Source organism: Felis catus, chromosome A2, assembly GCF_018350175.1.
Source record: "Felis catus isolate Fca126 chromosome A2, F.catus_Fca126_mat1.0, whole genome shotgun sequence".
In the NCBI taxonomy this organism is placed as follows: Eukaryota; Metazoa; Chordata; class Mammalia; order Carnivora; family Felidae; genus Felis; species Felis catus.
The window spans coordinates 7879181-7894732 of NC_058369.1; the positions used below are offsets into that span (position 1 = coordinate 7879181).

The 15552-nt window shown below is 55.2% G+C and overlaps 1 protein-coding gene across 6 annotated transcripts in view; it reads left to right on the plus strand.

Annotated features, from left to right (window-relative positions):
- The window catches only part of PDE4A (phosphodiesterase 4A), a 44820-nt gene extending 31198 nt beyond the window's left edge, over nucleotides 1-13622 (plus strand). For 5 of the 6 annotated variants that reach the window (XM_019817453.3, XM_023245276.2, XM_011289052.4 and 2 more), the window contains 9 exons: nucleotides 3181-3274; nucleotides 4765-4988; nucleotides 6385-6483; nucleotides 6576-6740; nucleotides 6961-7060; nucleotides 7184-7338; nucleotides 7542-7664; nucleotides 8104-8286; nucleotides 11008-13622. In XM_019817453.3, coding sequence (XP_019673012.3) covers nucleotides 3181-3274; nucleotides 4765-4988; nucleotides 6385-6483; nucleotides 6576-6740; nucleotides 6961-7060; nucleotides 7184-7338; nucleotides 7542-7664; nucleotides 8104-8286; nucleotides 11008-11697 — 1833 coding nt within the window. In that variant the 3' untranslated portion in view covers nucleotides 11698-13622. Of the gene's footprint in view, nucleotides 1-1247; nucleotides 1679-3180; nucleotides 3275-4764; nucleotides 4989-6384; nucleotides 6484-6575; nucleotides 6741-6960; nucleotides 7061-7183; nucleotides 7339-7541; nucleotides 7665-8103; nucleotides 8287-11007 lie in introns of those variants that run through there. The other variant, XM_003981857.6, reaches the window with a different exon arrangement.
- The last annotated feature ends 1930 nt before the right edge of the window (nucleotides 13623-15552 follow it).

Sequence of the window (15552 nt, forward strand, 5' to 3'; positions counted from 1 at the left end):
TGCAGGCTGCCATCTCTCTTGAGGGGGTTGTCCAATGCTTGTATAGTCTACAGGTGTGTGTGTGTGTGTGTGTGTGTGTGTGTGTGTGTGTGTGTGACTGTGGGTCTGTGTGGCTGTCAATTTGTTGGCTACACGTTTGCAGCACAAGACAGGGTGTGAGGGGATGTTCCAAGAGGGTACGTCACGAGTAGTGTGCAGATGTGTCTGTATGGAGGATGTATGGGTGCACACACAAGCAGTTATACCAGATTGTAAGTGTGTGGGGCTGTGCCAGAGGGGTATGTATGTTTACAAGTGTGAGTTGGTCTAGGTATGAATCTGAGTGTGTATCTCCATGTGTCTGTGACTCCACGTGTGTGCACAGACACATGCATGCACTTGCAGGGCTGCAGGAGAGGGTGCAAGGCTTCCATGTACAGTTGTGCGGTCTGTGTACTGCACAACTCCAGAGGACACCATCCAGGAAAACAGGCGGCATGAATGATGTTTCCTGGAGTTGTGCGGCACGGTGGTAGCCCGCGTGGGAAGATGCCTATCAGGAAATGAGTATACAGGTGGAGGTGTCTGCGTTGGGGGTGGTGCACATACCTGTGGGTGGAGGTTTGTCTGGGAACATTCCCGTCTGAGGGTGATTGTGTCTCTGAGAGTGTGCCGAGCCTCTGAGAATGTGACTGTCTCTAAATGTAGGTTTGCCGTTGTGTTCCTGCAAATGATGTGTGTGTGTGGTTGTGGGTATGATGCGAGCATTTGCTTATGGGTTTCTCAGGGTATGTTTGTGTCCAAGGCCACATGGTATTTGTGTTTGTCTGAAAGCGTGCCCGTGGGTGTGTGGAGTGTGTGCAGCATATCTGGGTGTGTGTCCCCAGGTGTGTGTCTCCGTGTCTGGGTGTGAGTCTGTGTTCTTGGGAGGGCTGTGCCTGAAGGTGTTCCTATCTCCGTGTACTCAGCTGTATACCTGCGAAAGGGCTGGACTTCAGAGTTGTGACTGTGTGGTGTGTGTTAGTGCGTGTGTTGGTATAGAAGGTGCATCTCGGTGTGTGTGAGTGTGTGGACTGTCTGGGCGTGTGTCTTTGTCTCTGGGTGTGTCCCTGGAAGGGACGTGTCCTGTCGGGGATGTGTGTGCCTCCCTGCCTTTCCCCGGCAGCCCCACCTGGGTCCTGGCTCAGGCCCGTGGGTTCCGATGCCCCTTTAACGCCCCCCCCCACCCCCGGCACCACCTGACGTCGCATGCAGCCTGCCAGTGCTGCAGTGAGCACGCACACGCACACACACAGGCGCGCACACGGAGCCCAGAGCCTCCGAAGCCACCTCCCGGGACCCTAGCCCTGCCCCCCCATGGGCAGGGGTCCCAGGCCACCTCCAGCTACTGCCGCGGGGGGGCCCATCAGGGCCAGGGGCTGGCAGACCATGTAACCAGGGCTGCTATCGGGAGCGCGGAGGGGAGGGGAGCCCCCAGCCCCGCTGGGCCGGCCCAGGCCCCTCCGCGGCTCCCGCTTGCACTGCCCACCTGCCCTGAACCCCCCCCCACCAAACCCACAGTGGCTGTTAACCCCGGGACTCCCCAAGCCCAGCCTCTGTGTGCGGCAGCCCCGAGCGGGGCTAAGATTCCAAGATGCCCTTGGTGGATTTCTTCTGTGAGACCTGCTCCAAGCCGTGGCTGGTGGGCTGGTGGGACCAGGTAGGGGAAGTCGGGGTGGAGGATGGGCGGGAGACTCGGCCGTAGCCCTCCCACCTTGGATCCTCAAGCCCCTGGTCTGGGCGGGTGTGTGCGGCTGTGCACGTGTGTGGCCTGGACATGAAGCCTTGTGACTGTCTGTGTCTGTGTGTGGCCCAGGGCTGGGTGGGGATAGCAGGTGGCTGGGGATGTGGGTCTCTTGCTGGGTGTGTCGGTACTCACGTGTGTATGTGTCTACAGCGGTGCAGGGCTGTCTGACCATATGCTTATTTGCCTGGGTCACAGTGTGGCCCTTTCTGAGATCACATGGCTCTGGTTGTGGTGGTGTATGTTGGGACGTGTTTGTGAACCCAGAGCTGTGTGTTTTCTCTGGGGCATGTGACCCCAAGTGTCTGTGACTGCCTGATCGTGTGTGTCCCTTGATTTGTGTGTCTGTGGCTGTGCAGAGCCGTGTGAGATGGTAGTCTGTGACTCTGTGTGTGGTTGTGTGACTTTGTGGGTCCTTCTTGTGTACGTGTCTCTTGCAGCACTAGGAGGAGTAAGTGCCCCATCCTGGTGTGGGCTGTGTGGGCTCACCCTTCCCATCAAGTGTCCCTCCTGCCTCTCTGGATGGAGTCTGCTCCTGCTTTGGGGGTGCTTCAGTGGAGCTTGGGGGCGGGGAACCAATGCCCTTTCTCCTCCCTACACAATGTCACAGCAGACACTTGTGTGAGGTGGCTTGGGGGGACCAGGAGGGACCTCCAAGCCTGGTTCGGGGTATCCTCTGCTCATCTGTGCATCTGTCCACCCTCCTGAGACTGGGGGAGAGGGGGCTATGATGGGAACCCCCCTCCCCTGGATGACCGAACAAGGTTTCCTCAGCTCACTGTTCTCCCCTGCCCCTGCCAAACCTTCTCTTCTCCCAGAACTTGCATTCTCTCCTGCAAAGGAGAGACTGTATTGTCTCCTTCCAAACTGGGCTGGGAGCTGGGGGCCTGGACGCCCTGGGAGTGGGGTCCATATCTGGGAAGACGTGGGCCAGGGTAGCTCTGGGAAGGCAAGGGTTAAGGGGCCTGCGGCCTGCCCCCCCCCCCCTACTTTCCCCCAGCTCAGCAGCTGGTTGGAGGGGGAGTTGCTAAGGAGACTCCCATCGCCATGGCGACGGGATTCTCCTGACACCCTATTGGCTCACTGTTAAGCGGGAGCCCCTCCCTTCCACAGGTGCCCCTCTGGCTCCTCCTTTGGGCTGGAGGAAGAGGAAGTCTGGGGAGGGGTGCCCCCCTTCCTCAGGAAGGGAGGGGTATGCTGAGTCCTGACTTCCAAGCCTGGGGCCCCCCTCCAGACCTGGGAGGAGAGGAAGGGCTGACCCCTCCCCTCTAGCAGCTTGCTGAGGGCTCTGTTGGCTGAGCAGAGAAGTTGGAAGGACTCATGGGGTCTTCAGAAGTTTCTCGGGAGGGGCTGACATCCTCCACCCTCTGCTGCCCTGTCTCCCCATCATTCCTTCCTTCTTGCCTCCTTCACCTTAGTTCAAGAGGATGTTAAACCGTGAACTCACACACCTGTCAGAGATGAGCAGGTCAGGAAACCAGGTCTCTGAGTACATCTCCACCACATTCCTGGGTGAGTGAAAGGCACCGCTTGTATGTGCGGGGAGAGGCTGCACGCCTGAATTGGAGGGGGCTGCCCCAGACCGCAGGTCCCATTGCCCACATTTGCCCAAGGGACCCTGACTCTTAACTCCCTAAAGATCAAGGTTACCACGCTCAAGCGTTCCCATGCTCACGATGCCCCTAAGCCCAGAGGGATGTCAACTTTTATAGAACTTCCACATTAAAAAAATCTCTCCAAGCAGAAAAGCCCCCCCAAACTCAGTGGGACCACAACGGAACTCTCAAACTCAAGACCCCCCAAAACCCCACAAACTCAAATAGAATTCCTAAACTTTAAATGCCTCCAGGCTGAAAGGCCTCCCCAAATTCAGTAGACTATCCAAACTTGGATTTCCCCCCACAAATTCAGGAGATCCCTCAAACTCAAGAGGTATGCTCAAACTCGGTAGGGTTCTCAAACTTAAGGGAACGGCTGTCCTTAAGAACTCATAAAAGATCCCCTCAAAGTTTCAAAACCCTCCAAGCTGAAAGGTCTCCCAAATTCGGGAGAATCACCCAACTTGATATGACCCTCAGAGTCAGTAGGACCCCCCCCACACACACAGACTTTTGATACCTAATACAGTTATATAGAGTACCTCAAATTCATTAGAACCCTCAAGCTCATGGGGACCTCCAACTCATCCTAATCTCTTTATCCAAGAGCCCAAGCTGAAGATATGCCCCCCCCCCCAAATTCAGGATAATTTTACCTTCTCAATTTATCACCAAAGGTTTCCAAATTCTGGAGAACCGCCCTGCGCCAAGCCCAAGAGAAGGGTTCAGAGTTTCAAATACTCCCGCCAATGGGGGTGTGGCCATGCAGAGTTCTGAGATCCAGCCAATGGGAGCATGGCATGCAAATAACCCCTATTAGGCCCCGTTATTGACTGGCAGGGCCCCAGGTCACAATGGGTGGCCCAGGTTCAGCTCTGGAAGCCCTTGAAAGCTTAGGAAAAGGGATCCTGGGGCTGGCCCCCCAGGCAGGCTGGTGTTAAAGGGGTGGGGTGGGGGTGGGGCTCATGGAGCCAGAGACTACCCTTCCCTCCCTCTTCCCCATGCTGTCCACCCCGATCAGCACTCTTAGTCACCATGGAGGTGTCTCCCCTGCCCTAGAAGTTCCCCTGCCTCTACAGGACAGGCAGCTACTCTCTCCAGCATCCTCAACCTGCTTCCTGACTTCCCGTGCCACCCCCTTGTCACACCTGGCTATCAGACTGGGGCCACCCCAATGCTCCGGGCCAGTCCCAGGGTCCCTGCTCCAGCCCACCACCTCCCAGAAGAATTCCTCCCTCCCCTCTGGTTTCCAGCCTATAAGGAACCAACAGCATGACATCCTGAAGGGGTCTGCCCTCCTGCGTGAGCCTTCCCAGGGCACAGTGGGGAGCCCAGGGGAAGTGAGGGCCAGATGAGGGGGTCTCTGTGGGAGTCTCATGCTTGTCTCTCCTCCATCTGCTCCAGACAAGCAGAATGAAGTGGAGATTCCATCACCCACGATGAAGGATCGAGAAAAACAGCCAGCTCCCCGCCAGAGACCTTCCCAGCAGCCCCCGCCCCCTGGGCCGCAATTCCAGCCCATGTCTCAGATCACGGGGGTGAAGAAGCTGATGCATAGCAGCAGCCTGAGTGACTCCAGCATCCCCCGCTTTGGGGTGAAGACCAACCAAGAAGAGCTCCTGGCCCAAGTGAGTAGGGTCTCAGCAGACACTGGACTAGAGAGGGGCGGGAGTCTCCTGGGGCCCAGAGAAGGACCGGGCGTTGGGGCAGTCTGAAATGATAATCCAGGCATACTTGGCTTATGAGACTCTCAGGAGAGCAAGAGTGAAGGAAGCAGGAGAGGAAGAAGCTAAGCAAGGAGGTGGCCTCAGAATCTGGCCTCCGCCTGACTCCACAGGGAGCTCTGGAGTGTCAACAGTGCCACAGAGTTGAGCCCACCTTGAGGCAAGAGTGCGGGACTTTTGTACCCCACTGTGGGCGGTCCCCAGAGGGGACAGCATTACCGCCTCCATGTAGCTCCCGTAGGGGCAAGAGCAGTTTTCTGGAGAACAGAGCAGCTGTGAGTCTTTGTAAGCAACAGTCCCAGCACCCACCCAGGAGGACAGGTGCACTGGTCAGTGAAGGGGATCTGGGTCGAACCCCAACAGCATCCACTACAGGCCAGACCTGGGTTCAGCTCCGTGACACCTAACGCCAAGGGGCTCCCACATGGGTTTGTACAGCGGACTCAGTGCACTCTTGCTGGCTCAGTCAGCTGACATTTGTTGTAACCTGAACTCCAGCACTAGCCAGTGCCCAGTCAGTCACCCGGTGTTTACTGAGCACCTACTGTGTGCTGGCACCGTTCCGGATTCTGGGGAGCCATGGAAAATTAGCCCGAGTTCCTTTCCCCCTGGTGCTGGTGAGCTGTTTGGCTCCGAAGCCAAACTGTGCTTTCGGGGTCAGCCAAACGGAATTCACACCACAGCGTTGCCACTTGCGAGGTGCAAGGGCTTGGGTAGGTCACATCACTTCTGAGCTTTGGTTCTCCAACCAACCAAATGAGATCAAGCATTTAGCATAATGCCTGAGAGACAATAGTCACTCAGGGGGCGCCTGGGTGGCTCCTCGGTTAAGCGGTTAAGCGTCAGACTTCGGCTCAGGCCATGATCTTACAGTCCGTGGTTTGAGCCCCGCATCGGGCTCTGTCCTGACAACTCGGAGCCTGGAGCCGGCTTCAGATTCTGTGTCTCCCTCTCTCTCTGCCCCTCCCCCATGCACACTCTGTCTCTCGCTCTCAAAAATAAATAAAACATTAAAAAAAAAATTTTTTTTTAAGTCACTCAGTACACAGGCGCTGTGGTTGCTTTGTTATTTTCTGGTCTGGTCGGACGTGGACAGTCAACTCTGTGTGTTGAGCACAGCGCCCCCCCCCCCCCACCCTTGGTGGGCAATGACAGTGCTACTTTCAGACCAGAGCTCTGAATTGCTAGGAAAGAGTCGAGAGGGGTGACGATCAACCAAGAGGAACTTCTGACCCACGTGGGTAGGGGCAGGGCCCTGGGTCTTGTGGGCTGCTGACCTCTGGCCTCCTACTCCACCCAGGAACTGGAGAACCTGAACAAGTGGGGTCTGAACATCTTCTGCGTATCCGAATACGCCGGAGGCCGTTCCCTCAGCTGCATCATGTACACGATATTTCAGGTAGGGCGGGCTGAGTGGGGCAGGGTGAGCGGAAGGGGGCCGGGCGGAGAGCAGAGCTCTCGGGAGTCACCGTTCCCCATACCTACCCTCAGGAGCGTGACCTGCTGAAGAAATTCCGCATCCCAGTGGACACCATGGTGACATATATGCTGACCCTGGAGGACCACTACCACCCCGACGTGGCCTACCACAACAGCCTGCACGCGGCCGATGTGCTGCAGTCCACCCACGTGCTGCTGGCCACACCCGCGCTAGATGTGAGCACTGCCTGGCCCCTGAGTCTCCCCAGCCCCGTCTCCCTCCCTGACTGCCCGTCGCCCATCTCCTGACCTCCGTGTCTCTCTGACGTTGGCCTTCCCGGTCCTCATCGATCCCTCCTGACCGTCTTCTTTGGCACCCGCATCTCTCTCTCACCCTGTCTCTCAGATCCCCCGTCTTTCTAACCCGCCTCTCTCCCACCCCACTCTCTGCCCCTAGGCTGTGTTCACGGACCTGGAGATTCTTGCCGCCCTCTTCGCGGCCGCTATTCATGACGTAGACCACCCTGGGGTCTCCAACCAGTTCCTCATCAACACTAGTGAGTGGCCCCCACGGGGGCGGGGCCTGCCGGGTTGGAGGCGGGGCCTGCGCTGCCCCACCCCTCGAGGCGGCCCTGCCGGCCCCACCCTCCCCTGACCGCCTGCCTGGGCCTGGGCCGCAGATTCGGAGCTGGCGCTCATGTACAACGATGAGTCGGTGCTGGAGAACCACCACCTGGCCGTGGGCTTCAAGCTGCTGCAGGAAGACAACTGCGATATCTTCCAGAACCTCAGCAAGCGCCAGCGGCAGAGCCTGCGCAAGATGGTCATCGACATGGTGGGCGGGGCGGGGGCGGGGCCGGAACGGAAAAGGGCGCCTTTGGCACTGGGGTTGAGGCAGGGTCTGAGTCCAGGCCAGGAAGCCCCGCGAGAGGCATCCTTTGTGGGGACTGGGAACAGGTTGTGCTGAGGGAAAGCTTTAGAGGCGTAGTTCGGGTCAGTACGGCCCGTGGCAGGGCTTCAGTGGCCCCTCACCCACAGGTGCTGGCCACGGACATGTCCAAACACATGACCCTCCTGGCAGACCTGAAGACCATGGTGGAGACCAAGAAGGTGACCAGCTCGGGGGTCCTCCTGCTGGACAACTACTCCGACCGCATCCAGGTGCCCCTCCCTACCCCCCCCCCCCCCGGCCTCTGCACACCATACAAGGAGACCGGACCCTCACTTCTTTTCTCTCTCCCCTTTGGGTCCCGTTTGGCCCCCTCCCCTCAGCCTGCAGCTCCCATGTTGCCCCTCTTCCTGTCTCTTTTCTGTCTCCCCTCCCATCTCTCCATCCCAATTCCCATCTACCATCCCTCCTTACTTCTTCCCTTCCTCCATCACCCCGTCCTGTCTCCTCTGCCTTTGCCAACACCTCCTTGTCTCCTCTCCCCACGATCTCTTTCTTTGCTCTCCCCCTGCCATCCTCTCCCCTCTCCCCATTTCCCCTATCTCTCCACATCCCCCTACCTCACTCTCCCAATAAAGGGGGAGGTAAGGAAGCGTGAGGTGCCAGACTGGGACGGGGGCATGGCCTCTGAAGGTCCCCCACCTCACGCAGGTCCTTCGGAACATGGTGCACTGTGCAGACCTCAGCAACCCCACCAAGCCACTCGAGTTGTACCGCCAGTGGACCGACCGCATTATGGCCGAATTCTTCCAGCAGGGGGACCGTGAACGTGAGCGGGGCATGGAGATCAGCCCCATGTGCGACAAGCACACAGCCTCGGTGGAGAAGTCTCAGGTACGGTGTTAAGCGGGCCTCCCCACCCCATGCTGGCCTGGAGCTCCGAGACCCAGAAGTTCCCGACCTGCCCCTGCCCCTCCACAAAGTCAAGTTTTTCTGTGTGTGTGTGTGTGTGTGTGTGTGTGTTTCTTTCCTTTTCTGCCTTGATGGGAAATTTGCAACATTTTCCCTTCTACAGAGTAACCAAAGCCAGGCCTCTGGATTCAAAACTTGTAGACCTGAGTGGAACAGCTCTCTCTCATTTAGCATCCGTAATAATACTTGCCCAGCTCTTGGTTACAGACCTTATGTCGCTCCAGCCTCTCGGTATCCCTGTAACCTGGCTGCTGATTTTGTCCTTGATTTTTGGTGGGATTTTGCAATGAGATGCGATGACGCGTCATCATGTGCTTGTTTAACTTGACAAGAGGTACGGAAACCCAGTCTTGTTTGTAAAGTGTGGATGTGAAAGTTTCTCACCCTCCCCACTCCCAGTCTCCTCCCTGGAAAGACCTGTTCTTCCCGGCTCACTGTGCACGCCTTTCCAGACCTGAGTTACCCAGCCTTGGTGCTGTTGACATTTGGTCCCGCGTCATTCTCTGTCGCGGGGGCCGTGCCTTGTAGGATTTTGAGCAGCATCCTTGGCCTCCACCCCTTCCCTTCCAATTACAACAACCAAAAATGTCTCTAGATACTTCCAAATGTCCCTTTGAGCATGCAGATCACCCGATCCTCCAACGCCCGGGAAAACCAGTTCCATAGGCTTTATTACGTAGTTACATTTACGGGCAACTTCATAGCAATAGTTCAGGGGTTTTGCTTTGTTAAAAAAATATGAATTTTATCAATATGTACCCATTTTTATACAGCTTGCCTTTTCTTCCAAACAATGACTTGGAGATGTGTCTGTGTTACTGCGTATAGATTTAGCTCATCCCTTTTGACAACTCTGTAGTATTCTCACAGATCTAGACAGCAGATGGGGTCTATAGTTTTTCTCCTGTGGATGGCCATTTAGGTGTTGAGGAGTTACAAATTCACAGTGACTCAAACGAGATAAGGCTTCATTTTTGTTCTCTCTCTCTTTTTTTTTTTAGAGAGAGAGAGGGTACAAGTGAGTGAGGGGCAGAGAAGAGAGAGAGAATCCCATGAGGGGCAGAGAGAGAGAGAAGGAGGGAGAGAGAGAGAAGCAGGGCTCACCCGGGGCTCCTGTTTTTGCCCAAAGCGGGGCTCCTGCTTGCCCAATGTGGGACTCAAACTCACTAACTGTGAAGTCATGACCTGAGCTGAATTCAAATGCTTAATGACTGAGCCACTCAGACACCCCATTTTTATTCTCTCGCATGTAAGAAAAGTCCAGAGGCACCTGGGTGGTTCAGTCGGTTAAGCGTCCATCTTTGGCTCAGGTCATGACCTCATAGTTCACGGGTTCGAGCCCCACGTCGGGCTCTCTGCTGCCAGCCAAGAGCCTGCTTCAGATCCTCTGTCCCCCTCGCTCTCTGCCCCTCCCCCACCCCTCTCAAAAATAAACATTTAAAAAAATTTTTTAATTAAAAAAAAAAGTCAAGAGAAAGAATTTAGCTCCCTTTGGCTCCATGAAATAGTCAGGCACCTAAGGAGATTTCAGTGTTTCTCTTCTATCATCCGAAGCATGGGACCTTTGTCCCTAGAGATGCCTCTCGTGGTCACGGATGCTGTTGAAACTGTAGCCATTCTGGCCACATCCTAAGGAGGAAAGGTCTCTGCCAGCTGAAACAGCACTCCTACCCCCTATGCCCATCCCAACCCAGATCTTCCATCTACATGTGGTCACATTGCCACCCTCTCTTTGCAAAGGAGGCTGGGAAATGTAGTTTTCACCTATATTGGGGAAGTATTGCCTCCACCAAGAAAAATCAAGATTTTCTTCTTCTTCTTTTTTTTTTTTTTAATGTTTTTATTTATTTTTGAGACAGAGACAGAGCATGAGCAGGGGAGGGGCAGAGAGAGAAGGAGACACAGAATCTGAAGCAGGCTCCAGGCTCCGAGCTGTCAGCACAGAGCCTGATGCTGGGCTCAAATTCACGGAGTGTGAGATCATGACCTGAGCTGAAGTTGGACACTCAACCGACTGAACCACCCAGGCGCCCTCAAGATTTTGTTCATAAGAAAGAGGGAAGATAGTATCAGCATTCCGTGGAATTATTTCTAGTTTTTCTTTGTTGCAAAAAATATCACTGTTAGTATCTGTGGTGTACCACAATGTTTTAAAACGTTTTATTTCAATGTTTAAGTTTATTTATTTATTTTGAGAGAGAGGGAGAGAGAAAGAAAGAGAGAGAGAGCATGAGCAGGGGACTGGCAGAGAGAGAGGAAGAGAGAAAGAGAATCCCAAGCAGGCTCTGCACTGTCAGCACAGAGCCTGACGCAGGGCTTGAACTCACAATCCTTACGGTCGTGGCCTGAGCCAAAACCAAGAGTTGGTCGCTTAAGCAACTGAGCCACCAGGCACCCCGAACGGCTTTTTACAACTAATTCCTAACTGACAGATGTATGGAAGTTTCCAGTATTTGTTTCCATGTCATATGTGATTTTTTTTTTCTTCCCTGTGCAAGAGGTTTTTCGGGGTCGGATCTGGAGGAGCACGATTACTAGGTTAAATGCTATCAGCGCCTTTTAGACTTTACTAGATCCCACAGCATGGCCCTACCATCTGCAACAGCCGGCCACCTGTTGACGCCGGTGTCCCTTCTCTCCCAGGTGGGTTTCATCGACTATATCGTGCACCCGCTGTGGGAGACGTGGGCTGACCTGGTCCACCCGGACGCCCAGGAGATCCTGGACACGTTAGAGGACAACAGAGACTGGTACTACAGCGCCATTCGCCAGAGCCCATCACCGCCGCCTGAGGAGGAGCCCAGGGGGCCAGGCCACCCACCCCCACCTGATAAGTTCCAGTTTGAGCTGACGCTGGAAGAGGAAGATGAGGAGGAGGTGTCTACCGCCCCGGGTGCATTCACGGTGCAGGGATTGTCCGTGGCTCAGGATGCGTCCCCAGCTGAGGAACTCTTGGAGGTCGATGGCCAGGATATGCCCACGGAGGGGAAGGTACAGGAACCTTGCTGCACGCAGCAAGCAGACTCGGCCGGTAGTGTGGCTGCGGGCAAGGACGAGGCCACGTCCCCAGACGCATCCGTGGATGCCGTAGGCCGCAGCGGCCCCCTGGCCCTGTCTGCCGAGACCCCCCTTCCGCCCGCCTTGAGGACCCCGCCCCCTCCAGAGGACACCCCGGGCCTCCCGGGCCTCCCCTCCACGGCGGCCGAGGCGGGGGCCCAAAAAGAGCATCAGGCTGCCAAGAGGGCGTGCAGTGCCTGCACAGGAACGTCCGGCGAGGACCCCCCCCCACTCCCAGCTCCTGGGGGGTGGGGGTCAGCTGGAGGCCCTACCTGAACCCCGGCCCCGACACCCTCCTGCTCTCCCCGGCTCCCTTCACCACCATTACCCCACGACCGCCTCCTCCACTGCCTCAAAGACTCTTGGGCCTCCAGAGAAAAAAGAAAACAGAAAAGTGGGGTTTTTTCTCTTTTCTTTTTTTCCTCTTTCCCCCCACCCCCACCCACGGGGCCTCTTTTTGGAGGTGGGGGCTGGGGAACAAGGGGCGGAGGTCCCGGAAGGGATTTTATTTTTGGAATTTTAATTGTTACATTTTTAGAAAAAGAAAAAAAAAAAAAAAAACAGGATGAAACACAGCAACTGTAGATCTCCTGTTCCCGACTACCCCTTGTGTCCCATCTCCTGCCACCTCCCCCTGCCCCCGGGCCCCAGGCTCAGTCTTCCGGCCTCCTAGGGCTCTTGGCCTGGGCCCAAGCAGGCATAACGCCTCCCTTTGGGGCTTTTCTTCTGAATTTTGGAGGGTCTCCGGAACCCAACCAGGAATAGCCATTCCGGGCGGGGGACTCAGGGGGGGCTGCCACCATGGGAGGCCCCAGCTCCAGCCCCTCTCTGGCGCACTGCCCCCCCCCCCCAGAAGTCTCCCGCCTCATTTTGCACAAACCTGGCAATACTAACCCGAGGGATAGGGACCTGGAGAGGGGAGCTGCGTGCTTTAAGATGCAGCAGAGGCGGGTATTGGAGGGACATTCACACCACCAACCTCCCCCCCCCCCCCCCGCCCCTCCACCTGCCACCCTCTTCGCCTTCCACTTTGGGTTCCGTTTGAATTTTCTCCATGGGGGGGGGGGATGGCTCCGAACCACACCCCTCCTTCCAGCTGCTTCTCCTCTTGTTTCTGCCTTAATGATTCCCATGGCCATAGGAGAGGGGTTCGCAGTGGCCCCCATCCTGGGCACCCCCCCCCCAGCATCCTCCTGACCCCCTTCACGACCCTTTGCCCTAGGAGGAAGCAATAACAATGTACACCCACATCCCCTTTCTGGGCAACCCTCTCCCACCCTGGCACCAAAGTCCTTTCTACTCTGTCCCCATCTGGCCACGCCCCTCCCCCCCCGCCCCCCCCCCCCCCCCCCCGAGCTATTCCTGCAGCAATACGACAGACAGATGCAAGGCCATTTTTCTCCAAGCCATGGGGGACTGTTTGGAAGGAAAGACCCCCTCTTCCCCCCTCCTTTCTGCCCTTTGGCCCAGTTCTGCAGCTGGGCAAGGCAGGACCTCTCTCTCCTCCCCCCACCCCCCACTCTGAGCACACGGTACTGTAGCCCCCCCCCCCCCCCCCCCCCGGCTGCCCCAGCCTTCCATCTGTCTGTCCATCCCTGTGGGGAGTACCACCTGCTCCCACCCCCGTGATGCTGTACAGGGTTCATTTTTGTAGCGAAAGTAGTTTCTGTCCCAGCCAGTGACTGGAGTGGGACTTCTTTGGGTTTTCTTTCTTTTTTTTTTCTTCTTTCTCTCTCTCTCTCTCTCTCTTTTTTTTTTTTTTTTTTTTGTACATACTGTAAGGTTGGTTTGTAAATTATTCTACAGAGGCAAAAAGGGAAAATACACTTGCCCTTCCCCAGCTGACCCAGCCAGGGGAAGGAGGAGGGGTGGGGGTCTCCCAGAGAGAGAGTCCCCATTCCCACTGTATTATACAAACTGTACCATAGACCCCGCAAGGGTGGGTTCAGTGCTGCCGTTTGATGGGAAGTCGTGTCATCGTGGGGGGTGAGGGCTGAGCAGAGCCTGCCCCTTGCCCTGTCCCCGGGTGTGACTGGTGAGATGGAACCCCACCCCCAATCAGGGCTCCTCTCCCCAGCGGGGGGGGCGCAGGGCCCCCTCAGCCGCTCTTGTGTTGTCCCCTCTGACGATCAATCAGTCGGTCCGTTGATCGATAATCAATCCTTCGATCTCGTCTCCAATTAAACCGAGGATTTCACTGATCTTCCTGGCTGATGTGACTTCCTTTCCCACCCTGGTTTTGGGAGGCGCGCCTCTCCTCACCGGCTGCCTGGGACGCGGATAAGGGGAGAGAGAGGCTCCGTCCCTGACCCTCCCCAAGCGCTTAGGACCTGGATGGGGGTCCAGCAAGTGTGACGGGAGGCAGCCCGCTGGCCTGGGCCAGGTGCTGGCTGGCTCAAGGACTTCAGGTTGTAAGGTGGAGGTTCAGACCAGTCTTTGGAGGCTAGGCGACCCAGGTAAACCCCACTTCTTGTACACAGCATATCTGACACAACTCTGGGTACTTCTGGAATCTCACAGTCATTCCTGGAAACCTCAGGGAGGGGGGGGCCTGATTGGTAGCGCGTCCATCCTCGGGCTGCCAGGCCATGATAAAAGGTCTCTGGTCAAATTCTGCCGTGCAGATGTTAAACGTGATAAACAGTCACAAGAGACTTTACTTACCCTGTAAGTTCTGTGAATTCCCAGCATCCTGGTCATTTTGGAATTGCAACCTTCACCTCGCATTAAAACAAAATCCAAAACAAACCTGAATATCTTTTTTTTTTTTAAGATTTTATTTATATACAGATTTTATATTTTTATGTAATCTCTACCTCCATAGTAGGGCTCGAACTCACCACCCTGGGATCAAGAGTCACATCTCTAAGACCAACTAAACCACCTAAATGCCCCTAAAGATTTTAAAGTAACCTCTACACACAGTGTGGGGCTTGAACTCACAACCCTGAGATCAAGAGCCACAGGTTCTACTGACTAAGCCAGGCAGGTGCCCCCAAACCTGAATATCTTCAAGTCAGGGCTCTGTGTTGCTTGGAGCCTGTAAGCCTTATGGTCAGTATCAGGCAAGCCGAATCCTCCAAACTCACACAAGACTGGCCTGGGCTTTAAGCTACTTTGCTAAAGTGTTCATTCAAGGTTGGGGTGTGAGTGACTCAGATAGTTTAACCAATCCACATATTTGAATACTGTTAATTCCACTCAAGGGATCCCATCTTCCAACCTTTATCAGGCTAATTAACAAACCCTTGATTTCACCAAGGTTTCTGACATTCATTATGCTAATGAGCAAAAAACTTCCCAAGTGGTTAAAGATATGGATAGCAGAAGTGTTTGCGATTCAAGCTTTTGGTTTAGAATACTGGCTGCCTCTGGGGTGTAATAAATTAAGATACACATACACACTCAGTGCTTAAGTGCTTAAACCACAGGGGGATCAGTAGCTGTATATATGCACAGCTTCCTTGGATCCAAGGAAAGGTTGACCTGCTTACTTTGTTATTCAGCTCTAGTTATGGGAGTAGTTTGGATCCCAGCCGTGGCTGGGTGACGTTGGGCATGATCTCTTTGACCTTCAGTTGTCTCATCTATAAAATGATCACAAAAATCCCAGTCAGTCTAGAGCAGGGCTGTGAAACTTTCTACGATGATGGGAATGTTCTGTCTGCTGTCCAACACAGTAGCCACTAGCCACGTGTGGCTAGCAAGCCCTTGAAATGTGGCTAGTGCAACTGAGGAGGTGGGGTTTTAATTTTCCTTTACCTTAAGTAGCCACATGTGGCCAGTGTCTACCATATGAGACAGTACAGTTCTGGAACTTAAGTGGGAGGGTGAATATATAGGATTTAGCGTGTAGAAAGGTTTGCCTGCTTCACTGCGGTTTAAAGATTTGCAGTGTGTAGATATCCTGGCCCAGAAGAGTGGGGGGCAGCCTGGGCTCAGAGAGGAAAAGCAAAGCTGGAAAACTAGGTAGAAGTTTCCGGGGAATCTGAACCTTGTGCAAGAAGCAGAGGAGACACAGACATTTTCCCAAGGGTGTTTCAAAGGGAGGCAGAGTCGGGGAAAGGGTGTCGGGCTGAGGGTCGGGAGGCGGGTCAGGAGGCGATAGCACTAATCCCAGGTGGCGGGGGA